The sequence below is a fragment of the Lagenorhynchus albirostris genome, chromosome 2, assembly GCF_949774975.1.
Source record: "Lagenorhynchus albirostris chromosome 2, mLagAlb1.1, whole genome shotgun sequence".
NCBI classification, from domain to species: Eukaryota; Metazoa; Chordata; class Mammalia; order Artiodactyla; family Delphinidae; genus Lagenorhynchus; species Lagenorhynchus albirostris.
Window position 1 is genome coordinate 169,495,964 of NC_083096.1, and position 24,215 is coordinate 169,520,178.

Consider the following 24,215-nt stretch of genomic DNA (forward strand, 5'->3'; position numbering starts at 1 on the left):
TGTGGGATCTTCCAGGACCAGGGCCTGAACCCGTGTCCCCTGCTTTGGCAGGCGGATTCTTAACCACTGTGCCACCAGGAAAGCCCCTCTCCTATTTTAGACTAGAGCCAGAATAGTCTTTGCTCTCCTTCCTTCAGGTGTCTGAATCTTTCCAAGGCCGACCCCTCCCGCTCTCGCCTTGGGCTGCCCTCCCCTCCTGAAGGCCAGGAGCTTCTGGAAGCACAGCCCAGCACTCCACAGGCTCTTATTTGTGTTGATTGAATGACTGCACGAGTGAGCAGATGAATGAATCTGCCAATGAAAGGTCTTTTTTCCCTGGTCAGAGAGGCAAACAGGGGAACGTCCCCTGAATGTTAGGATGGGGGTTTCCTGGGTCCTGGAGGGCCATCGGGGATATCACACACACACACACACACACACACACGCAACCTCTTACCTGTCCCCGCAGGCCCCTCCGGCTCTCTCCCCGCCACCCCCATCCCAGCAGGATCCGCGCCCACCGTTCAGGTCACGCCTCAGCTGGAGACCAAGAGCATAGGGGCCAGCGTCGAGTTCCACTGTGTCGTGCCCAGCGACCTGGGCACTCAACTCCGCTGGATCAAAGAAGGGGGTCAGCTGCCTCCCGGCCACAGCATACATGATGGGGTGCTCCGGTGAGTGGGGGCAGGGGCAGGACTGAACTTGGGCATCCCAGCCCAAGGCACCCAGTGGGGCTGTTAGAATACCTATCCTACTGGGCTTAGCATAAAACAATGGCCTTGGGCAAGTCACTTCACCTCCCTGAGCCTCAGTGTTCTCAGCTCTACAGTGGGTTATATGAGACCAGAATGAGATAACCTAAAGCACTTAACACAGTGCTTAGCATGTGGAAGGCCTTCAGTAATCAGTGGCCCATGTTTGTATTATTGTTAAAGGGAAGAGAACAAGCTCTGAGGCCAGATATATACATGTGACCCAGATCTCAGCTCTGCTACTTGATAACTGTGTGATCTGGAACTCTAGACCACAAGGTCTTGGTCTAAAATGGGTGTGGTGATACTCACCCTGACTTCCTACCTACCTCCCATGGTTTTGGGGAGACTAGAAGTTTACATCGTGTGCTGATACTTGACGACTTTTAACTCCCACAGAACTGCAAAGTATTCTCACCAATTGTTTTTATTCACTGATGTCTTATTATTTTTTTCTTTACAGAATCCAGAACTTGGACCAGAGCTGCCAAGGGACGTATGTTTGCCAGGCCCATGGACCATGGGGACAGGCCCAGGCCAGTGCCCAGCTTGTTGTCCAAGGTAGGACGGTGGCTTCAGGCTTTTGCTAAGAGCAGGGGACAGAGGTGAAGTGCACAGGGACCATATTCCCCAAGAAACCCCTTAAATGTGTACAAATAAAGAGAATTATTCGATTGTATCTTGCTTTCGTCTAGCACAGAGTGAGGGGGCTTGACAAATATTGCAAGGGAGGGGGGAAGAAGGGAGATGGGCGGAGCGCTCAGACAAACCAATGAAAATGACTGCGGTGCACAAGTGAGTGAAACGAATGAACAAAGAGCGAACAAGTGAGCGTGCTAATGAGTGGATGCACGAAAAAGTGAATGAAATGCTGAGTGCCTCGGGCTCCAGTGCTCACCTTTTCTGGGGCAGCCTGCAGCCTCTCTGAGCCCAGGCCTGCAGCAGGCTGGCCTCACTCTGTTCTGCCCCGTCCTCCCCCAGCTCTGCCCTCTGTGCTCATCAACATCCGGACCTCCGTGCAGACCGTGGTGGTCGGCCATGCCGTGGAGTTCGAGTGCCTGGCCCTGGGTGACCCCAAGCCTCAGGTGACATGGAGCAAAGTTGGAGGGCGCCTGCGGCCTGGCGTCGTGCAGAGCGGAGGCATCGTCAGGATCGCCCACGTGGAGCTGGCTGACGCAGGACAGTACCGCTGCACCGCCACCAGCGCCGCAGGCACCGCCCAGTCCCACGTGCTGCTACTCGTGCAAGGTGAAGGCTGGCAGGGAGCTCTGCAGGGCCGGGGAGCGTGCAGGGGCTGCTCTCACGCCATCTCCTGCCTTACCTGCACTACTCCTCCTTCCTGCTCTCTTGGGGATTTTCAATTTGGTGTATTTAGGGAGCAGGTTTCATAACAAGCAGGTGCAGCAGGGGATAGCAGTGAGTGTTCCTCTGGGGCAGCTGGAACTTGCAGGGAAAAGCTATGCCATGGGGCATCAAGAGGAAATCAGATAAGTAGTCTTCACCTGCTGGAGCTCCTGCTCTGACGAGGAAGACCTACAGCTCAGTCTGCTGGCAGAGACAGCACAAACACAAAACAGACGTGAAAGACAGTAAAACGTGGACAGTGGATGCCAGGCAGACACAATCTGTGTGTTCTTCAGAGGCTATTCTTTTTCACCCCAAGCCCTATCACTTGCCCCAAACTTACCCACACTGCCCTAGTACCCCCTCTTCAGGTCCCCAGAGGGCTGCACAATTTTCCACCCAGGTGTGTTGAAGAGGCTCGGTCTGTGGAGTCAGTTGAACCTGTCCCTGAGCCCTGGCTCTGCCTGGTTCCACCTGTGCAACCAGGAGTGAACGGCCACAGTTTCCTCATCTGTGAAATGGGGACACAGTGCCTCCCTTCCAGGGATGGCATGAGGATTAAATGAGTCAGGACACAGGCTGGGCTCACAAACGGTTGGTGTCATCAGGTTGATGGCCTGTGTCTCCTCCTCCCCTCTCAGCCTTGCCGCAGATCTCAACGCCCCCAGAGGTCCGTGTGCCCACTGGTTCTTCAGCTGTCTTCCCCTGCATGGCCTCTGGCTACCCCACTCCTGACATCACCTGGAGCAAGGTAAATGCTAGGCAGGAAACCAGCGGGCGTGCCTGAGGGGCAGGGACCAGGTCTTCACCATCTCGGTGCCCCCAGGAGCTGGCCCAGGCTTGGCCCAGAGCATGCGCTCCATGTCTGAGGGTGGGCCCCAGGCAGGGATGGGAGACAGGCCCCGTGGAGGTGTGGGCCAAGGCCAGGGTTCAAAGTGCCAGTGTGTTTGCAGCTGGATGGGAACCTGCCGCCCGACAGCCGCCTGGAGAACAACATGCTGCTGCTGCCCTCGGTCCAGCCCCAGGACGCGGGCACCTATGTCTGCACCGCCACCAACCGCCAGGGCAAGGTCAAGGCCTTTGCCCATCTGCAGGTGCCAGGTGAGACCACACACCCCGGGATAGGCGGCACCCTGCCCACCACCTTGTGGGTGGCGTCTTGAACTGTGCTTTCTGCCCTCAGAGCGGGTGGTGCCCTACTTCACGCAGACCCCCCACTCTTTCCTGCCGCTGCCCACCATCAAGGATGCCTACAGGAAGTTTGAGATCAAGATCACCTTCCGGCCCGACTCAGCCGATGGTGAGCAGGGGAGGAGCTGACTGGGGGGCCCGGGGCTGGGGATCTCCAAAGTCACTGCCATCAGGGTATGAGCCCTGGCAGCCCCCAGTCCTCAGCCTTCCCTGCCCCGGGGGCTCCAGGCCGGCCGGGCCTCCCCCTCTGGCTCATGCCTCCTCTTCTCCATTCCCTCCTGTGTGATACCTGCACCCAAGCCTCCCCCGGTCCCTCTGCCACTGGTGCAGCAACCCCCGGTCCTTCTGTCCCGTCTCCCTACTCCTGTCTCTGCTCCTTCCTCCTTTTCCCCATCTCTCACCCTTCCCTCCTCTCTCTCTCTCTCTTTCTCATCTGTCTCCTCCCACCTCTTACGGGTCTCTGACTTTCACTATCCAGGCCTCCTTCTCTACTCGGGTGAGTCTCCGCCTCCCTCTCCTCCTTCAGGTAGACCCTACAGTGTAAGTGAAGCAAATTCAGCTTCTTTCTAGGAGCTCTCAGCAAGGCCCTTCTCTTTAGGGCCCCATCCTGAGAGGGAGACGCCCTGGCTGTGTGGGGTGTGCTGGAGGGAGGGACAGCAGTTAGCGAGGGGAAAGGCTCACAAGCTTGGGCCATTCGTTCCGGGGCTGGGTAGACAGGGAGCCCGTGGCTGGACGGGAGGCCCTAACACAGCTATGCCCGCCCAGGGATGCTGCTGTACAACGGGCAGAAGCGGATCCCAGGGAGCCCCACCAACCTGGCCAACAGGCAGCCCGACTTCATCTCCTTCGGCCTTGTGGGCGGGAGGCCCGAGTTTCGGTGAGACCCTCACCCTCCCGGGTTACAGGGGAAGGGGGGCTGGGGGACTAGACTGCAGGACTTTCGTCAGGCACACACCACCCTGGGCTGAGTTGTACGACGGAGGTTCTGAAAGAAGAAGGAGTGTGACCGTTACCCTCGGTGACCCCCCCCCCCGTGCTGCCGGGGTCAGCACAGTGCGCCAGCCGGGTGGCGGAGGAAGCAGCCTCAGACTTGAACACAGTTGCGGCAGAAATACTCAGCAATGCTATAGTGTGTCCTTCCAGGGTGGGACGCTGTAGGCCAGAATTCATTCATTCATTTATTCATTCAACAGTTCTGTGCTGAATACCTACTGTGTACCAGGCACTGATACAAACAAAACAAATCAAGTTCTGGCCCTTGTGGGAATGTATATTCTAGTTGGGGAAGACCAGCCACAAACAAAGAAGGAAAGAGACAAGGTCATCTCAGAGGGAGGAGTGCACAGACGAACAGTGAGGCCAGGTGCTAGGCTGTAGGGCCTAGAGCCAGGGGCACTTGGCGCCCCGGGGGCTGCTCTGAATAAGCTCCCGGGGAAAGAGTGTAGGAGAAGAAGAACCCCTGGGGAGGGGCAGGGATAGGGTGAGCTGGGGGGGGTGGTGGGGCGAGAGCACAAGGCAGGGACAGGAACCGGAGCAGGATGACAGGGAATGGCGTCGACCCCTTTGCCCAGCCTGGGCCCCCTGCCCAGCCCTTCCTACAAACCCCATATCCGCTCTCTCCTGCCCCGGCCCTCCCTCCCACCCCGTGGAGCAGGTTTGATGCAGGCTCGGGCATGGCCACCATCCGTCACCCCACACCGCTAGCACTGGGCCAGTTCCACACCGTGACCCTGCTGCGCAGCCTCACCCAGGGCTCCCTGATCGTGGGCAGCCTGGCCCCGGTCAACGGCACCTCCCAGGTGAGACCCAGCCCCGTTCCTCTATCCCTAGCCCCTCCCCACCTCCGCTCAGCCTCTGCCATTCCTGACTTACCCCTGTCCAGGGCAAGTTCCAGGGTCTGGACCTGAATGAGGAGCTCTACCTGGGTGGCTACCCCGACTATGGCGCTATCCCCAAGGCAGGCCTGAGCAGCGGCTTCATAGGTGAACCCCCTCCCCACCTTCAGCCCTGGCCAGACCTCACCTGGCTGGCAGAGCACCTGGGAGGGCACTGCAGGGCGTGGGTCGGAGCTGGGCAGGCCTCCCAGCACCCCTGACTTGGCTCATCCTGCCTGCCCACCCCCCAGGCTGTGTCCGGGAGCTGCGCATCCAGGGTGAGGAGATCGTCTTCCATGACCTCAACCTTACAGCGCACGGCATCTCCCACTGCCCCACCTGTCGGGACCGGCCCTGCCAGGTAACCCCACACCGCACACTCCTCCCGGCCTCCCAGGCCGCTGTCCTCAGCCATGGCCGGCCCTGGTGGGGAGTGGGGAAGGGCCAGATTGTTCTCGGTCTGACTTCCGGGGGCTGCTTTGCAGAACGGGGGCCAGTGCCAGGACTCGGAGAGCAGCAGCTATGTGTGTGTGTGCCCGGCTGGCTTCACCGGGAGCCGCTGTGAGCACTCGCAGGCCCTGCACTGCCACCCAGGTGTGTAACCCACCCTCTCCATCACTGCCACCCCGGGCTCTTCCCTCTGCCCGTTGCTGCCCCGTCATATCCACCCCAACTGCTAACCGTACTCACCACACTCTCTCCATCTTTCCCGAGTGCTTAACCACTTTTCCTGGATTCTGATTTCCATCACTGCCATCCTAATATCCACCATGCCTCCCGTCTCTGCTACCCAAGCACTCATCCCCTGTCACTGTACCCGGACACTCCCCCCAGCCCCAATCACTGCTTCCTGGTACCTACCACCTTCCCATCTGTTACCAAGGCACTCACCCCACTACCCACCACCCAGGTACAGTCTTTCGCGAACAAAAGAGTCACTCGTTCACTCCCTGCCTTGCTCTCTCCCTGCCCAGCCCCTTCTGGCCCCACCCTTGCCCGAATCCATTCCCCCTCCCCGGTCACCCGATGCAGACCTCCCAGGAGTCCCGGCCCTAAGTAGCCAAGGCCCCCGGGGGGCCGTAGTTAGAGTTCTGGCATCAGGACCCCACCATCTCCCAGGCCACCTCAGTGCCCTCCTCATTGGCTTGTGTGTCCCCCAGAGGCCTGTGGGCCCGACGCCACGTGTGTGAACCGGCCCGACGGCCAAGGCTACACCTGCCGCTGCCACCTGGGCCGCTCGGGCGTGAGGTGTGAGGAAGGTAAGTGGAGCTGGGCCTGAGACCCCCAGGGGTCCCAGTAAGGACAGGAGAAGCTGGGCAGGGCATTCTGAGGCCATGACGGGCCCTATGGATGATAAAATTATTCCAGAGCCAGAGGGCCTCAAAGTCACCTGGCCAAGCTTCATGCCCAGCCTGAATCCCGTACACAAGGGCCCCAAAGGGGAAGCCCATCTCATTGGAGATCCAGCCTGGTCTGTAGTGCTGGGGGCAGGGTGCTTCTAGGCTGTTGCAGCCATTGCCCAGCTGATCCCGAGCCTCTAGGACTGGAGAGTGGGGTGGGCAGGGGTCCCAGAGGAAGGCTGCATAGTTGGAGCCCTCCCGGGACTCTGGCATCCCCACCGCCCTGGCTGAGCTGTGACTGCTGCAGGTGTGACTGTGGCCACCCCTTCCCTGTCGGGCGCGGGCTCCTACCTGGCGCTGCCTGCTCTCACCAACACGCACCACGAGCTACGCCTGGGTGTTGAGTTTAAGCCGCTGGCACCTGACGGGGTCCTGCTGTTCAGCGGGGGAAAGAGCGGGCCGGTGGAGGATTTCGTGTCCCTGGCGATGGTTGGCGGCCACCTGGAGTTCCGCTACGAGTTGGGGTCAGGTGAGCACTGACACCAAATGCAGTTGAGCTGTAGGCACCAAGCTCCGTGCCCCCCTTGGCCCTCCACACCCCCAGGAGGCGGGAGGAATAAATTCTGAAGTCAGACCAACCGGAGTCCCCTGTTCTTCGCGTTCCTCTCTCCGTGTGACCTGAAGCAAGTCTCTAGACCTCTCGGGTTCCTCTGGGACACTGGGAGGCTGAAGGAGGTTCCCTGTCCGCTCAAGTTCCTGTAGGGGGTGGGACAGGGCAGAGGGCCATCCATGTGCCAACCCTGCCGGCATCCTCCCCAGGGCTGGCCGTTCTGCGGAGCTCCGAGCCCCTGGCCCTGGGCCGCTGGCATCGCATATCCGCAGAGCGTCTCAACAAGGACGGCAGCCTGCGGGTGAACGGCGGGCGCCCTGTGCTGCGCTCCTCACCCGGCAAGAGCCAGGGCCTCAACCTGCACACCCTGCTCTACCTGGGTGGTGTGGAGCCGTCCTTGCAGCTGCCCCTGGCCACCAACATGAGCGCTCACTTCCGCGGCTGCGTGGGCGAGGTGAGCGACTTCCAGACGGCAAGCGGGGAGGGCGGGGTGATTTCCCTCCGCCTGCAGCCAGCCCAAGGCGCTTGGGATCAGAGCCTCAGTTTCCTCCTCTGTAAAATGGGGATAATTACACCTGCTTTGAAGGTTGTGGCGAGGAGGGACTACACTCATGGACGCTCCTGGCACACAGTAGACCCTCGACTTTGGTCCTCCCCCCCGACCCCAGAAACCCACGTTACTGCTCAAGTTCCAGCCTGGGTTCCCAGCTCCCCTCTGCTGCAGTCTTCTCTCTGCTGGTACACCCATGCTTCAGCCTCCTGCCTTCTTCGAGTCCCTTGGTGTCCCTATGCCCACAGGTGTCAGTGAATGGAAAGCGGCTGGACCTCACCTACAGCTTCCTGGGCAGCCGGGGCGTCGGGCAGTGCTACGACAGCTCCCCGTGTGAGCGCCAGCCTTGCCGCAGTGGCGCCACGTGCATGCCCACCGGCGAATACGAGTTCCAGTGCCTGTGTCGAGACGGCTTCAAAGGCGAGGGAGCCCGGCCAGGCACTGGGAGGGAGGGGTGGGGGGTGGTCAGTGGCCGCTCCAGCCCATGCCCACTCGCCTCTTCCCTGGCCCACAGGAGACCTCTGTGAGCACGAGGAGAACCCCTGCCAGCTCCGTGAGCCCTGTCTGCATGGGGGTACCTGCCAGGGCACCCGCTGCCTCTGTCCCCCCGGCTTCTCTGGCCCCCGCTGCCAACAAGGTAACTGCCCCAGCTTCTCTCCACCTCCCCCTTGGGGCGCTGGGGCCTGACACAGCCTACCGACTGGACCCTGCGTCTCCCCACAGGCTCTGCACATGGCATAGCGGAGTCCGACTGGCATCTTGAAGGCAGTGGGGGCAACGGTACGTACTTGCCGTGACCAGCCAGAGGAGCTGAGCAGGCTTGTCCCTCCCAGGCCTTGGGTCTCTCAGCCCCTCTTCCAATGACCCCACCCCTCCATCCTGGCCTCTGAACAAAACAAGCCCAGGTGAGAGGCTCCTTGGGCGCAGAGAGACAGAATAAGAAGAGCACAGCCGCACAGAGCTGGGTCCTGCCCTATGCTCACTGCCTAGTGACTGTGGGCAGGCCTTTGAACCACTTTCACTTCTGTACCCTCCTCCAGCAACAGACATGTATGTGTGCCCATCCTTGCCCTGGGAGCAGTAAATACAAGATGTGTAAGGCAGGACCCTCATTCTCAAGGATTCCACAATCTGTTTAAAAGCAATGATAATGATTTGTAAAAATGAATACTTATTGAACATTTACAGGCCCTGTGCTAACTGCGTTATAGATACATACCTTATTTATCGCTAATATAACAGGAGAGGTAGTGGCATAGTGGATAAGAGCCTGGGTTCAAATCCTAGCTCTTCCACTTACTAGCTGTGTGACTTGGGGACTCACTTAACCTCTCTGTGCTTCAGTTTCCTCACGTATAAAATAGAAAGAAGTAACATCCTTCCACAAGGCTTTGGATAAAATTTTGTGTGAGAGTAAAATTCTTTAATGTATTTTAAATGCTTAGAACAATGTCTGGTCCAGAGTGGGCACAGAATGTTAGCTTTTGTTAATATTATAGCAAAGACATAGGGTTGTTACAAGGATCCAGTTAAAAATTATGTTTGTAGCTGGATGTGAAACTTCCTGCATGGTGACCGGCAGATAGTAGGTGCTTGGTAACTGTTAGCTGCTAACTTCATCAGTTGGCGGAGGGTGGTGAAGTGTCGCCTACCCTGGTAGCTGCCAGGCCCCAGGGGCCAGCACTGGTGTGGGATGTCTTTGAGCAGGTAGGGTTGGGGATGTTATAGACACACACACAGTGTGGACGATGCAGCCGAAAGGTCTGGGTTGCCATCCAGGCTTCCCACTTCCTGGGCAAGTCACTCATCCCTGAACCTGTCTTCCCGTCTGTAAGATGGAGGGATTACAAAGGTTCAGAACCGTTTATGTGCCACTGACCTAGATGACCAGCTGCCCCAGTTTGCTCAGGACTGAGGAGCTTCTGGGGATGTGGGACTTTCAGAGCTAAAACCAGGACAGGACCCGGCAAAGAGAGATGGTTGATCACGCTACCTGGATCCTACTGACTGCATAGAATGAAATACATAGCATTGCAAAGGGAATCAATTGTTCTGAAAGAAGGTTATCAAAATATTTGAAGTTTTTTGCGTCTCTATTAACGCATTAAATACAGGATCTAGCGCTAGGGTTAGGGTTAGGGTTAGGGTTAGGGTTAGGGTTAGGGCTAGGGTTAGGGTTAGGGTTAGGGTTAGGGTTAGGGTTAGGGCTAGGGTTAGGGTTAGGGTTAGGGTTAGGGTTAGGGTTAGGGTTAGGGCTAGGGTTAGGGTTAGGCTCGTTAGTCCCAACAGCTACCACAATTGCAATAAGCGTAAACAATGTTCTGAAATATTTGCAGCAACTGCAATGCAATAAGGGAATCTTCCACTGGTAACTGAGTCACAGGCCCTGCTACTCCTCAGTGTGTTGCCTACCTGCGTAACTAAAGGAACTGCTAACCTTCAGGGAGAAGAGAGCAAGGCTAGGACTGTAATGTTTTCCAAGCCAAGTTCACAGGCCTCTGAATTCTGCCCCCAGCCCCCTTGGGTCTCCAGGGACTGCAGGTTCAGAGCCCTGCAGTAGTACAGGTCGGGGTGGAGGTGGGGGTCAAGGGCACCGATGCGGGATGGATACTCCATGCGGGTGAGCAGGTGTCCCAGCATCGCCCCCACTCCCCCGACAGATGCCCCCGGGCAGTACGGAGCCTACTTCTACGATGACGGCTTCCTCGCCCTCCCTGGCCACATCTTCTCCAGGAGGTGAGAAGAGAGTCTGTGGGCCCAGGGTGGGGGACGGGAATCTGGGGCTTCTGCCCTCTCACCCACTTCCCCCGCACCGCAGTCTCCCTGAGGTGCCCGAGACCATTGAGCTGGAGGTTCAGACCAGCACGGCCAGCGGCCTCCTGCTCTGGCAGGGTGTGGTAAGTGTGGACGTCCCGCCCAGGATCTCAGGGTTCGCAGCCCCCTGGTGGCCACAGGAGTGGGAGAGAGGAAGGAGGAGGCCACAGCTGTCGGTAGCCCCCGGAACCCTGTGCTTCTCTGGCAGGAGGTGGGAGAGTCCGGCCGAGGCAAGGACTTCATCAGTCTTGGGCTTCAGGATGGGCACCTTGTCTTCAGGTGGGTCCTGGCACCCGACCCTTCCTCTCCCTTCCCTCAGCCCCCTCACCCTTCAGTGGCTTCCCCTCCGGTCAGCCCCATGGCCCCCCCAGCAAGAAGCTGCAGCGCCCAGTGCCCCAGCTGCACACCACCACCACCGTCCCACACCCCCTCCAGTCCTGCCCCCTGCTCACACCCTCTTGGGCCTGTGTGACTGCAGCTACCAGCTGGGCAGTGGGGAGGCCCGCCTTGTCTCTGAGGACCCCATCAACGATGGCGAGTGGCATCGGGTGATGGCACTGCGGTAAGGGAGCCCCCCGGGCACTAGGGCGAAGGGCCCGGAGTCCTGGACTGGGACAGGACGCCCCCCATCATGCGCAGGGAGGCAGGCATTGAGCTCTGGGGAGACAGAACATGAAGCCGGGGTCAGGGGAGAGCCCGCCAGCCGGAGCACAGACTTCCAGGGCAGGACAGAACTCCATGGGGCGGGCGCACAAGCACCCTAGGGGCTGGATGAAGCCTGGGTGGGGTGCTAGGAAGTTGTGTTTGTGGGACCAGATCTCTCATCCAGCGGAGGGAGGGGGCAAGAAAGAACTCAGGGAGCGGGGTCACGCTGCTCTGACTGGAGTCTCTGTAGCAAAGGGAGGGGGCTCTCACTGGGTTGAGAAGGACGGGGGATCGGTGGTGAGGGGCCTGACCCCGTTCCACTGCAGAGAGGGCCGGAGAGGCTCCATCCAGGTGGACGGAGAGGAGCTGGTCAGCGGCCAGTCCCCAGGCCCTAACGTGGCAGTCAACACCAAGGGCAGCATCTACGTCGGTAAGTCTTGAGCTCGGGCCTCGTGCAGGCCTGGGGCCGCTCCTCCAGGTCGGGGAGGGCCAGGGGCTCCGGCAGAGGTAGAGCACGGGGCCTTCCTCCCCCCACCTCCTGGAGCTGACAGGCCCCGCCCTCTCCCTTCCCTGCAGGTGGAGCCCCCGACGTGGCGGTGCTGACCGGGGGCAGGTTCTCCTCGGGCATCACGGGCTGTATCAAGAACCTGGTGCTGCACTCTGCCCGGCCTGGCACCCCGCCTCCACAGCCACTGGACCTGCAGCACCGCGCCCAGGCGGGGGCCAACACGCGCCCCTGCCCCTCGTAGGCACTGCCTGCCCCACACGGACTCCCGGGCAGCGCCCCAGCCCCGCAGCGTCGACTATATTATTATTAATATTATTATTATGAATATTTTGTAAGAAACGGAGGCGATGCCACGCTTTGCTGCTACTGCCCTGGGCTGGACTGGAGGGTGGGCACGCCACCCCACACAGACACACCTGGGCAAAGCCACAGGCTGCTGGGCAGGGCGGGTTGCATGGGAGCAGGTGCCTCAAAGGGTCACCAGGACTTGGGGTCGGGCACGGTGGCTGAGCAGGCTCAGAACTGCCCCCACCAACAGAGCCCCCCGAGGTAGTGCTGGACTGCCCGTTTCTTCAGCCCTTGGGCAGCCCTCATTTCTACAGGAGCCAAACTCGGCTTCCAGCCTGGAGCCTCACCAGCTACCCGGAGCAGAGGGCATCGCAGTGGCCTTCGCCACCCTCCCCCGGGTTGGGAAAGCTCTTTAGTGCTAACTGTGGTGCAAAAGGCAGCTCACCCCTGGGCAGGCAGCCCCCAGCCCTGCCAGCCCATGTCCCAGCGCCCCTCCACCTCCGCCTAGCCAGCCAGGCCACCGGCCCCTGGCAGCCTCCCCCCTCCCACCAAGCCCTCCTGGCCTGCATCCCTCCCACCCCACACCTAGCCCAGGGCCCCTGCCCTGAGGGGCTGCAAGGGAAAGCCCACCTCAACTCTTACCAGGAGCTGCTACAGGCAGAGCCCAGCACTGAGAGTGTCTCCCTGCCTGCACCAGGCCACGTCCCCCCACTGATCTGGAAGTGAAGGCCCAGGGCACATGGGGGGAGGAGAGCATTGGTGGTCAGAAAGAGTTAATGCCTTGGGTAGGGGAGCCGGGACTCATGACTGGGAGGGACAGGAAGGGGGCGTGACAGCCCTGCCCCATCTGTGGGAGCCCCAGGGCCCAACTGGGGGCAAGCGCCCTCCCCACCAGCAACCCCCAGAGGTGGGTCCGGGACGCCTGGCCTCTGTGTCCTAGAAGGGACCCTCCTGTGGTCTTTATCCTGATCTTTCTTAATAAACGGTGCTATCCCCGCCAGGGCTGTCTCTTGTGTCTTTGGCTACGACTGGACTCGTGGTACCTGAGGGTGGGCCAGGATGGGGCAAAGCAGGGCAAGTGAGGTCCGGGAGTGAAGCAAGGCAGCTTCAGGGGAGCGAGGCCCCTACTCCCTGCCCTTCACTGATCCAGCCGAGTGCCAGTCACCATGCAAGTTGCAGGGTCAGCTGCCTCCTGTGGCCTTCACCATGACCCTGTGAGGCAGGAATCATCCCATTTTCCAGAGGGGCAGACTGAGTCTCGGAGGGTTATATGATCTGCCCAAGGTTAGACAGCCCTGTGGGGGGTAGGGGCAGAACCCGGGGACTGTCTGACCCCAGAGCCCACTCTCCTTCCTCTGATGCCCACAGTCCCCCTGACCTGGCTCACTCAGCCGCAGGCCCCCAGGGGCCACCTGGCCAGGACGTGTGTAACAGATGGTGCACACCACCAGCCCCCCAAGCCAGCCGGCTGGAGGAGCAGCAGCTCCAGAGGAGGCCCACGAGGAGGCCAGCGCCACCCCCGCGGCTGGAGGCCTGTAGAAAGAAAGAGCACTCAGGCCTCAGCCTGGGCCAGCTGCCCCCACCCATCACTGGAGAGGGACAAGTGTGATCTCGGCGGAAGGAGCGGTAGCAGGTGACAACCAAGAGCCATCTACCTTCCGGAGCGGCATCCTGTCGTGCAGGGTCCCGGCGTGCTGGGGAGCTCCTCTCAGCTGCCATCCCCAGGGGGCCCGCAGACCCGAAACCTGGGGGAAGAGTCAGGGGCCCGGAGGTACCATCATCCGTACTCCCTTCCTGGCTGGGCACCGGAGAGGGACCGGCAGTGGCAAATAACAGCTCTAACACACTGAGATCTGCCCCTTGCAGGGTATGATTATGTCTCGTTTAATCCTCCCCAAACCTCTTAGTGTTAGTATTTTTATTTCACAGATAAGAGAAGTGAGGCACAGAGAGGTTAAGTCACTTGCCCAGATCACACAGCTGGAAGTGACAGGGGTAGACTTGAACTCACAGTCTAGCTCCAGGGGCTGGGGTGGATGAATGGAGCTACTTCTCAAGGAGTAATGCTGTACTGAGCATTTTCTCTGCACCAAGAACCATGCTCTGCGCTGGGCCCTTCACCCACAGGGTTTCACTTAAAGTTCATGACAAACCTGAGAGGTTAGGTTTATCATCCCCAGTTTACAGATAAGGAAACGGAGACATAGAGAGGTTCATTCTTCCACTCATCTGATGAGTATTTTTCAATCACCTGCTACTGTACCCCAGGCATTGCTCTAGGGACTGGGGGATATGACAGTGAGCAAAACAGACAAAAAGGCCCCCATGGAGCTGGCGTTTTAGCGAGGCAACACAAAACACAAATTCCACCATGTGTCAAATGGAGACAGGAGCTACGAGGGAAAGTCAAGCAGGGCAAGAGGGACAGGGCGTGCTGGCGAGGGGCAAGGTTGCTAGTTTTCTTTCAATTGTGGTAAACTCTACAAAACAAAATGTACCATTTTAACCGTTTTTAAGGACAGTTCCGTAGTATTAAGTCCATTCATATTGTTGAGCAACCATCAACACCATCCGTTCTCAGGACTGTTTTCCTCTCATAAAACTGGAACTCTGTACCCATCGGCAATAACTCCCCATTTCCCCGCCACAGCCCCTGGCGACCATCATTCTGCTTTCCGTCTCTTTGAGTTCTCTGGGTGTCTCATATAGGTAGAATCACATAGTATTCGTCCTTCTGTGACTGGTTTATTGCAGTCAGCATAATGTCCTCAAGCTTCATCCATGTTGTAGCATGTGTCGGCACTTCCTTCCTTTGTAGGGCTGAACGATATTCCATTGTGTGGACGTACCACGTTTTGTTTACGTGTTTTGCTTTCAATGGACACAGGGCTGCTTTTTGTGTTTTTGGTTTTTTTTTGGTTTTTTTTTTGGCCGCACAGCTTGTGGGATCTTAGTTCCCCACCAGGGAACCCGTGGCCCCTGCAGTGGAAGCGCAGAGTCCTAACCACTGGACTGCCCAGGGAAATCCCAGGGTTGCTATTTTTAAACAAAGGGGTAAGGAAAGAGCTCATGGAGAGGGTGAGGGTTAAGTCAAGACCTGCAGAAGGCAAAGGAATGAGCATGTGAACCTCTGGGAAAAGGCTTCCAGGTAGAGGAAAGAGCTAGTGAGAGACCAGAGGCAGGACAAGACTGGAGCGTGGAAGGAGCTGCCAGGGGCCAGAGTGGAGGAGCTGTTGGAGCAAGCGAGCAGGTGGGAGGTGACGGCCCAGGTCACTCAGGGCCTGGGGGCCCCTGGGAGGCTTGTGTGGGCTGAGTGAGGAGTGAGGAGGGTCCTGCGCACGGGAGTGATGCGATCTGACTTAGTGTTTTAAAAGGCTCCTCGGGAATTCCCTGGTGGTCCAGCGGTTAAGACGCCACGCTTCCACTGCTGGGGGCCCAGGTTCAATCCCTGGTCCGGGAACTAAGATCTCGCAAGCCGAGGGGTGCGGCCAATAAAATGCTCCCCTGGCAGGAGAGCTTAACTCCCTGCTAGTGTGTGGGCTGCGCGTGATGACTTCCTCCCAAAGAGGGCGGTGTGGAGAGAGGAGACAGAGTAACAGCGGAGAAGCGGACAAACACAGCCTCAACCCGGTGACCAAGGCCAACATCAACATCCGTGGACCGTGTTGGGCAGTGATCGCGTTGGTCTGGCCTGGTGTGCACTTGACCTCTGGGATCTTCCTCCTCATAACCCACGACTGCAGTCTTATCATGAGGAAAACATCAGATTAATTCCGACAACACTGATGGCTTGGTTATGGGCTGAGAGGGAAAAGGGAGTAAAGGACCACTCAACCATTTGGGCCTGAACAACTGGAATTCAAAGCTGCCACTGAGTGAGAAGGGGACACGGGTGAGAAGCAGGACGCAGGGCAGGCTGTGGATCATGAGTTCAGTTTGCGGCAAGTTAAGTGTGAGACCCGCCTGCACAGCCACGTGGAGATGTCAGGTGGGGAGGTGGTTATATAACTAGTGTTCAAAGACGAGTCCAGCTGGCGATACGGTATAAAGGAGAACGAGGGGGGAACGGGTGTGGCAGCTGGAGGAGAGGACATAGGGCCCGGGCCTCTGGGCACAGAGCATAGTGTCAGGGAGGACCCTGAGGAGTGCCTGGGGAGGGAAGTGTGTGGGCTCCCGGGAAGCTGGGTTTTACCCCTCAGCCAGGTGCATTTTTGCAACCAGCAACCTGTTCAACAGGACATGGCAACCCTGACTGGGAGTGGGGCATGTCCAGATTCCTAAGAAGGATAATCAGGGGTGACTTAGTCTGGTCCCCTCTGTCCATCCACAGAGGTCATTCCTGGTTATGTCACTCAGTGACTCTATGACCTTGGGCAAGTCATTTCTCCTCCCTAGGCCTCAGTTTCCCCATCTATAAAATGTGGGAGTCAGGCTGGATCAATGGTTTTCAAAGTCTTGAAGGTCAAACTCAAGTCTCTCAGTGGGACATCAGTCAGCCGCGGCCCAGGCCTCCCACGTCCAGTTAAGTAGAGCATCTCTCCTTGTGATGTCTGGGGCCTCTGCAAGGCTCTGTGTAGGAAAAGCTTCCACCACTGAAACGACATTTGGAAGCAGCTGGATTCGATCACCATTTGAGCTCTAACATCCTCTGGTCCTCAGGCAGTCTGGTCTGATTGGATTCGCCACTACTGTGCTTCACCTCATCCTCTCCTGCCGCACCCGTGCCTCCGGCCTCCAGCTTCTAACCCAGCTGCTCAGCAGGACCCAAGCCACACCTGTCACTGACCTCTGCAGTTAGCTGCTGGCCAAGAAGTCTGGTCACTGCCATCACCACAGTTGTCCGTGCCCAGGGATCGCACACCAGCCTCGGGGGGACACACCGGCTGTTCTGACATCGGAAGTAGGCACAACAGCATCCTGGGGCTGAGAGGGGAGGCACGACGAGGACGCTGAGCACCGCAGAATGTTTGGCCCTATGGGGAGGGGATGCGGGAGGTGTGAGCAGGAGAGGCTGTCTCCATGTGCGTGCAGATGGGAGTACAGATGAGGCAGGTGTATGATCATAAAGATGATGGTGGGGATGGGGATGATGATGGCAGCTAACGTTTATTGAGCTCCTATTCCAAGCCAGGCGTGGTTCACATCCCAGCTCATTAAGTTCTCACATTAACCCTGTAGAGTCAATACTATTATCAATCCCATTTTAAAGATGAGAAGACCGAGGCACAGGGAGGTTAGGTCACTAGACCAAGGCCACACAGCTTGTATCTAAGCAGCAGGATAGGAATTCAGCCCCGTGCTCATGAGCACTGTGGCACCCAGTGTGTGTGTGTGTGTGTGTGTGCACGTGTGCATGCACGCAGCCTATGGTAGCCCAGCAACCTGAACACTCCAAGCTCATCCCGGCTCGTGGCACTGCACCTGCCATCAGCCCTGCCCGTAACTGCATGGCTTGCTCCCCTCAGGTCTCCACTCAAATGTCATCGTGTTGGAAGGCCTGCCCTCACCTCCACGTGAGAACAGCACACCATCCCTCCCCCACCACCCCTTTATCCGGATTTGGGTTCCTCTGCAGCACTTACCACCTCTGCAGATTATGGATTTGATTGGTTCTTTGTTTATGGTCTGCCTCCCCCACTAGAATGTCAGCTCAGATGGGGCAGGGACTTCTCTTTCATTCACTGCTGCATGTATCCCTGGAGCCTAGAACAGCACCTGGCACAAGGGCAGGTACTCGATCTTTGTTAAATGAATGAATAGGCACACAGGTGAGAGAAGGGTATGACTTGGTGCACAGGGTGTGGCAGACAGGTTGGCTTACCCAGCACCCCATTCTGTGGAGAAAAGCTGGTTCAGGAGGGACTGACCAATACCATGGCTCAGAGGTGGACATGGGGATCAGAGCATTCCATTCCTGGCCCCGGGAACAGACACATGGCCCATGTGACTAATCAAATTTGGCCCCGAGGACTTTTGCTAGAACCATAAGAAAAGATCTTCGCGGTTCCCTGGCAGTCCATTGGTTAGGACTCAGCTCTTTCACTGCTGGGGGCCCAGGTTCAATCCCTGGTCAGGAACTGAGATCCTGCAAGGCACTCGGCGCAGCCAAAAAAAAAAAAAAAAAGTGAGAGAGAGAGAAAAGATCCTCGCTCTTTATTTCACTGAGGTGAGAGTTATAAGGGGGACTGTGGGCTTGGAGCTGCAGGGTCACCTTGCTGCCAAGTAGAAAGAGGAACTGGAGCTGCCTGAGATGGAAGCCAAACAGACCCAGTGCAATGCAAAGGGAGAGAACAAAGAGATAGAGCCCAGGTGGCATTCCTTGATCTCCTGAATCCAGCTATACCTGAATGAACACCTTAATATCCCGGTTATAGGAGCCCCCCCAAATTCTCCTTTGGCTTAAGCCAACTTGACTCGGGGTTTTTTCATGTGCAAATGAGAGTGAATGCTCTGATTTGTAAAAGATGTGCAGGGGTAAGAGTGAATATCTATGAGAGAGAAAACACAAACAGTAATCCAAGTAAAAAGTGGTGAAAAGTGATCCAAGGAAGCCAGTTGTGACAGGGCTTCGCCACTGCCGCCTGCTTTCGAGTCCAGCCCTGCTGAACACACAGCAGCCGCAACATGCTTGGCTGGTACCTCACGGAAGGTGAGAAAGGGAGGGAGGGAGGAAAGGAGGGAGGGAGGGGTTGATTTCCAATTAGCCTGTGAGATCTACTTGCAAAACAATATAATAGGACCCTTGGCACGCTACAGCCCACAGGAGCCAGAAAGGGGAACCCAGGCACCATCAGTCATGGCCCCAAAGACACACATGAGACAGCAGGGGGTGCTCTCTGACCAGCTGAGGTTGAAGGGCCGTCCGGGGCCTGGCATGTCGAGGTCCAGCTCCTGGTGAACCTGTGTTGGCTCTCGGAGGCCCCCCTGTTCTTGCCTTGAAGTGCTCACAACCCCATGTTTGGTTTGTTTTGTTTTGTTTCTTTGCGGTACGCGGGCCTCTCACTGTTGTGGCCTCTCCTGTTGCGGAGCACAGGCTCTGGACGCGCAGGCTCAGCGGCCATGGCTCAGGGGCCTAGCCGCTCCGCGGCATGTGGGATCTTCCCGGACCGGGGCACGAACCCGCGTCCCCTGCATCGGCAGGCGGACTCTCAACCACTGCGCCACCAGGGAAGCCCCAAACCCATGTTTAATTCTCCAGTCTGGACATTTTGCCAGCGAGGGCGATGATGCTTCTCCGAGGTTTTGGAAACTTCTGGGCTTTGGCAGCTCCTCTGCTGAAACATCAGTGAGTGTCTTTAGTCCTGGGGAAACCTGCTGGGACTACTTGACTCAGTTGGAGCAGAGGACAGACTCTAGCAGTTAAAGCCCAGCTCCTCCACCTCTGAGCTGGGAGTCCTGTGCTGCTTCATTCAACCTCTCCAAGCCTGTTTCCCATCAATGAATACGAGGGTATGAGCACTGGCCCAGCAGAGCTGCTGTGAGAACAGATGGGATCTGGCATAAGAAGGGCCACAGGCGGCGCTCAACGAGGGATTATTATTCTCGGTTCCCTTTCCTTGCCTAAGTGGGTTTCTGTCACTTACAGCCACCAGAGTCCCAACTCTCGGCCCCTCTGCCATCGGGTGGACCCAGGACAGAGAAGCCAGTGTGTGAACATGAGAGTGTGTGAGTTGCATGGCAGTGAGCAAAGTGGTACTGTGTACGATGAGGTGTGCATGATGTGAACTGCGTGTGGGAGAGAGTGTACAGTACGCCAGGCCTGTGGGTTGGGTGTTTCAGTGTGTGCGGTGCAGGTGGGTGTGCCAGGTGTGTGTACGAGGTGTGAGTTGCGCACAGGTACAGTGTGTGTGAGTGGGGTGGGTGCTGGAGTGTGAGGTGTGTGAGCGTGTGGGAATCGTGTGGGAGTGGGAGCTGTGTGTGAACAGGTGAGGGGCTGGTCCGTGCATCCATGGAAGTCAGGTTTATGGGGTTGGCTCTTTGGGTCTGGACCACCCCTTCCTGAAGCCCCTGGCCCTGCCGCCAGGCCCCAGCCCCCGCCCTCTCTCAGGACCAGCCCGCACCCACCCAACCGGAAAGAGGAGACTTCGCCTACGAAATCCACGCGGGGCTGGCGGCCTCTGGTGACCAGGCGCAGGCCCAGGAAGTCCCCGGAGGACGCCACCGGCCCAGTGATGGTCAGGCCGCAGAACCGGGCCCCCAAGGGCCATGGCGCCCCCGGTGGGCCCTCGTAGAACTGCAGGTAGGACCCGGGTGCGCAGGGGTCCTCCGGCGCCGGCGCCGGGGAGGAGGTGTTGGGCGCCGCCGGGGTCAGGCTGCAGACCAGGAAGAAGCGGAACTGGAAGCGGATCCTGTCGCCGGGGGTCGCCGCCCGCATCCAGAGCCTGCTGTCGGTGTCTGGGGCCACGAAGTAGAAGCGGCGCGACGCGGAGTGCGAGCGTAGCAGCAGCCCGTCCGCCTGCCACGTCCGGCCGCACAGGTCCACCAGGTAGGCTGCAGCGAAAAGCACCGACCCTGGAACCACGCGGTCCCCTTCCAAGCCTGGCCCTGCCTTCTGCCCGCTGTGTGACCGCCGAGTGAGTCACTCAGCCTCTCTGAGCCTCAGTCTTCTCGTCGGGAAAATGGGGATGATTGAGCAATGTCAGAATTTTTGTGAGGATTAAAAAATGTAATTCAAGTCCTCAATCTCGTATTCAAAAACCCTAGGATGTGTTTCAGAATTTTTCAGGTTTTAGAAAGATATATAATATGTTGCAGCCCCAAATGGAGTCTGCCACAGATCTCCACGATCAAACACATTTTCTAGAGCAATTGCACAGAACATTTACCCTAAGTAGGACAAATACAGACTGTAAACAGCCTCCTGTCAGTTCAGGTCAGGTGTTGCCAGTTAGTTAGCTAAGAACAAATTTTGGTGGTCAGAGCTTTCCATATTTTGTAGTGGAAACTAAAGGATTGTGGACGTCTATGGGTTCAGTGCTTAGGGTAGTGCCTGGCATTTAATGAGCATCACGGAAGTGTTATTCAAGGATGGGGGAGGGAATTTCCTGGCCTTCCCTCCAGTGGTTAGGACTCCGCACTCTCACTGTGGAGGGCCCAGGTTCAATTCCTGTTCGGGAAACTAAGATCCCACAACCCTCGCAGTGCAGCCAAAAAATAAAAGGATGGGGGAGACACGGTTGGGCACCTGCCCAGCCACCAGGCATTCCGTTTCTCCTTGCTAAGAGAAACTTAATTCCCCTCAATTATCAGAGAGCCCCCCTGGTCTTTGGCCTAAACCAAGCCTTGTAATCCTAATTCCATTTGCCAGGTTTAGGGATTGGCCTGTGAACTGATTCTGGCCAATGAGATTTAAGGAGAGGTTTGCTGAGCGTTCCTGGGAAAGGTTTTCTTCCCTGATTTAAAAAAAAAAAAAAAAAGGAGGGAGAGCTGTGTGATGAGGAGCCCCTTTTTCTTCCTGCTTTTGAAAGCTATTGACTGAGGATGCGACGCCCAGAGCTGCAGCAGGTATCTTGCAAGGATGAGGTCATGAGAATTATGGAGGAGCCCTGACACGGTTGAGCTGCTGAATTAACCATTTCTGGACTCATCTATGGCCTCTCTTCTTAAGTGGAATAATAAATGTCCTTATGTTTTTGTTTTTGTTTTGTTTTTAATTTTTTTGTTGTTGTTGCGGTACGCGGGCCTCTCACTGTTGTGGCTTCTCCCATTGCGGAGCACAGGCTCCGGACACGCAGGCTCAGCGGCCATGGCTCACGGGCCCAGCCGCTCCGCGGCACGTGGGATCTTCCCGGACCGGAGCACGAACCCGCGTCCCCTGCATCGGCAGGCGGACTCTCAACCACTGCACTACCAGGGAAGCCCTGTCCTATGGTTTAAGCTCTGTTTAGTCTGGTAACTGTTACTTACAACCCAAAACATCCTCACTGGTACAGGGGTTGTTGTGAGGATTAATGAGATAACGTATAAGTACTCAAACCATCTGATTTTTGTAAGGATAGAAGGAGAACAAGACGTGGCTTTTCTGGTGCATGGTAGGGGCACCAGTGGTGCTTGAGGACAAGCCGGGATATGGGTCTTCAGGGGAGAAATTCTCCGTTAGGGCTCAGGATGTGGGAGCATCTTCTCACATCTGTGCAGACCTACTAAAGCCAGAACCTGCCCTGGAGGCACGCAGGACAGGCGGAGGTTCAGAGAGTGGGTGAACGAGCACCTTCTCTGAGCTGGGCACTGTCTATGTGTCTTGCATGGTTTATCTCACCTTATATGCACAATAATAATAGTCCCTTAAGGCAGCGGTCCCCAACCTTTTTGGCACCAGGGACTGGTTTTGTGGAAAACAATTTTTCCACAGACGGGGGTCGGGGGGTGGGGATGGTTCAGGTGGTAATGCTAGCGACGGGGAGCGATGGGAACAACGGGGAGTGACAGGGAGCGACGGGGGAGCGGCAGATGAAGCTTCGCTCTCTTGCCCACCACTCACCTCCTGCTTTGAGGCCCGGTTCCTAGCAGGCCGCGGACTGGCCCTGGGGGTTGGGGACCTCTGCCTTAAGGGGCAAGGGCCTATTATTCTTTCCATTTTACTGCTGAAGAAACCAAGTCTTAGACAGTGGAAACAGTAATGTCAAGGGTGTGTGTGTGAACGCAGGGCCGTCTGACTCCAAAGCCCACAGTGTTTCCCGGTGCCAGACTGCCCCACCCGCCCCCAGACACCTGCTTCTGGGTGACTTGGAGCTGCAGCCATCCAGAGGGGTGGGGGTGGACTTGAGGGTGCCAGACAAAACCAGGCACAGGGTTTCCCAGTGCCCCCAGCTCAAGGGATCCCAGCTCATCAGGGTGAGTGCTGATTGAGGAAACACAATCTCAAAGGGTGCTGGGACCTGAATCCCCTGCCTGCCCCAGCCAAGCTACCTTGTACTCCCCTGTGTGCAGAGCAGACGCAGTCAGGGCAGTTGCCCCCAGCAGGAGCAGCCTTTGGGGCAGCTGCAGAGGACAGGCTTCCATCCAGGCCCTCCTGTGCCCAGCGATGGGGAAGACCTGCAGAATCTTCAGTTTGGGGTCTTTGGGGAGACTGGGGTATAGGGGCCTGGTTAGGCCAGTGGAGAGATTGGCAGGACACAGAGAGCAAGGGAGGCAAGCACGCCAGCTCCTCTGGTCTCTTCAGTGATGTTTGTGCTCCCTGTTCCAGATCCTTCTTCAGATCAGGATTGTGTCTAGGGTTGCCATGGAGATGTGGGACTGGGGCTGGAGCCTGGGGAGAGAAGGCGGGGAGGATGTCTGCTCATCCCCTGCCAGACAGGAACCAGGAAACTCAGATCCGGTTCAGCCACAGGGCTTCTGGGAGGGGGACCCACAGCCTCAGAGAGCTGCTGCCTTCCTGGAGAAGTTGGCATTTTAGGGCTGAGCTTAAGGGAGGCCCAGGACATCAAAGGGCCTCTCTGAGGGCCTAGAGAGACAGCAGGTGGTGAATGAGCACTGGCCCAGGAGTCTGCTCTATTTTACAGACAAAGTATTCCTGCCTCAGGGCCTTTGCCCTCACCGTTCCTCCACCTGGGGTGCTCCTCTCCCATGCAGGTCCATGGCTGGCTTCTCTGGCTCACTCAGATTTCGAGCTCACATGTCACCTGCTCAGACCACATTTCCCTGACCACTTCTCAGTCTGAATTAGTGTTCTCCCTCCCTGTCACTCAGTCCCATGTCCACAAATTTATCCCAGCACTCACTGGAATTACTTTGCTTATTTATATCTATCTTGTTTGTATTGTCCTTTGACTGCTCCCTACCCACTAAAATTGTGTTCTGTGAGTGTCTCGTTGTTCTCTGAAGCCCTAGGTCATAGAACAGTGCCTGGCACAGAGCAGGCATCCAGGAAATAAGAACGAATGTGTGGGGACTTCCCTGGTGGTACAGTGGTTAAGAATCCACCTGCCAATGCAGGGGACATGGGTTCAAGCCCTGGTCCGGGAAGATCCCACATGCCACCAAGCAACTAAGCCTGTGCGCCACAGCTACTGAGCCTGCGCTCTAGAGTCTGCAAGCCACAACTAGAGCTCACGTGCCACAACTACTGAAGCCCACGCGCCTAGAGCCCGTGCTCCGCAGCAAGAGAAGCCACCGCAGTGAGGAGCATGCGCACCGCAACGAAGACCCAACACGGCCAAAAATAAATAAATAAATAAATAATTTTTTAAAAAAGAAAAAGGACGAATGTGTGACGTTGAGCAAATGACCTCCCTTTTTTCTGGGTTTTACTTCCCCATAGTGTAAAAGGAAGGGCTTGGGCCATTTCAGCCTTTTTCAAAACCTGTAATTAGTAGAACCAT

General features: G+C 57.3%; 2 protein-coding genes across 2 annotated transcripts in view; one reads left to right on the forward strand and one right to left on the reverse strand.

Annotated features, from left to right (window-relative positions):
• HSPG2 (heparan sulfate proteoglycan 2) overlaps positions 1-12,895 on the forward strand; it is a 102,158-nt gene extending 89,263 nt beyond the window's left edge. Inside the window, exons 75-97 of the mRNA XM_060141174.1 lie at positions 449-653; positions 1,195-1,292; positions 1,713-1,979; positions 2,717-2,826; positions 3,029-3,176; positions 3,259-3,375; positions 4,032-4,143; positions 4,921-5,065; positions 5,149-5,248; positions 5,392-5,501; positions 5,626-5,734; positions 6,301-6,399; positions 6,788-7,009; positions 7,300-7,544; positions 7,889-8,060; positions 8,155-8,277; positions 8,364-8,420; positions 10,301-10,376; positions 10,459-10,537; positions 10,663-10,733; positions 10,933-11,016; positions 11,426-11,529; positions 11,676-12,895. Coding sequence (XP_059997157.1) covers positions 449-653; positions 1,195-1,292; positions 1,713-1,979; positions 2,717-2,826; positions 3,029-3,176; positions 3,259-3,375; positions 4,032-4,143; positions 4,921-5,065; positions 5,149-5,248; positions 5,392-5,501; positions 5,626-5,734; positions 6,301-6,399; positions 6,788-7,009; positions 7,300-7,544; positions 7,889-8,060; positions 8,155-8,277; positions 8,364-8,420; positions 10,301-10,376; positions 10,459-10,537; positions 10,663-10,733; positions 10,933-11,016; positions 11,426-11,529; positions 11,676-11,848 — 3,026 coding nt within the window. The 3' untranslated portion in view covers positions 11,849-12,895. The remainder of the gene's footprint in view (positions 1-448; positions 654-1,194; positions 1,293-1,712; positions 1,980-2,716; positions 2,827-3,028; positions 3,177-3,258; positions 3,376-4,031; positions 4,144-4,920; positions 5,066-5,148; positions 5,249-5,391; positions 5,502-5,625; positions 5,735-6,300; positions 6,400-6,787; positions 7,010-7,299; positions 7,545-7,888; positions 8,061-8,154; positions 8,278-8,363; positions 8,421-10,300; positions 10,377-10,458; positions 10,538-10,662; positions 10,734-10,932; positions 11,017-11,425; positions 11,530-11,675) is intronic.
• A 266-nt stretch (positions 12,896-13,161) lies between these two features.
• Positions 13,162-22,896, reverse strand: LDLRAD2 (low density lipoprotein receptor class A domain containing 2). The gene is given in 7 exon segments (XM_060141963.1): positions 13,162-13,190; positions 13,274-13,363; positions 13,551-13,733; positions 16,682-16,738; positions 16,741-16,812; positions 19,960-20,382; positions 22,812-22,896. Coding segments are annotated over 7 exon segments (939 nt in total).
• Positions 22,897-24,215: the final 1,319 nt, after the last annotated feature.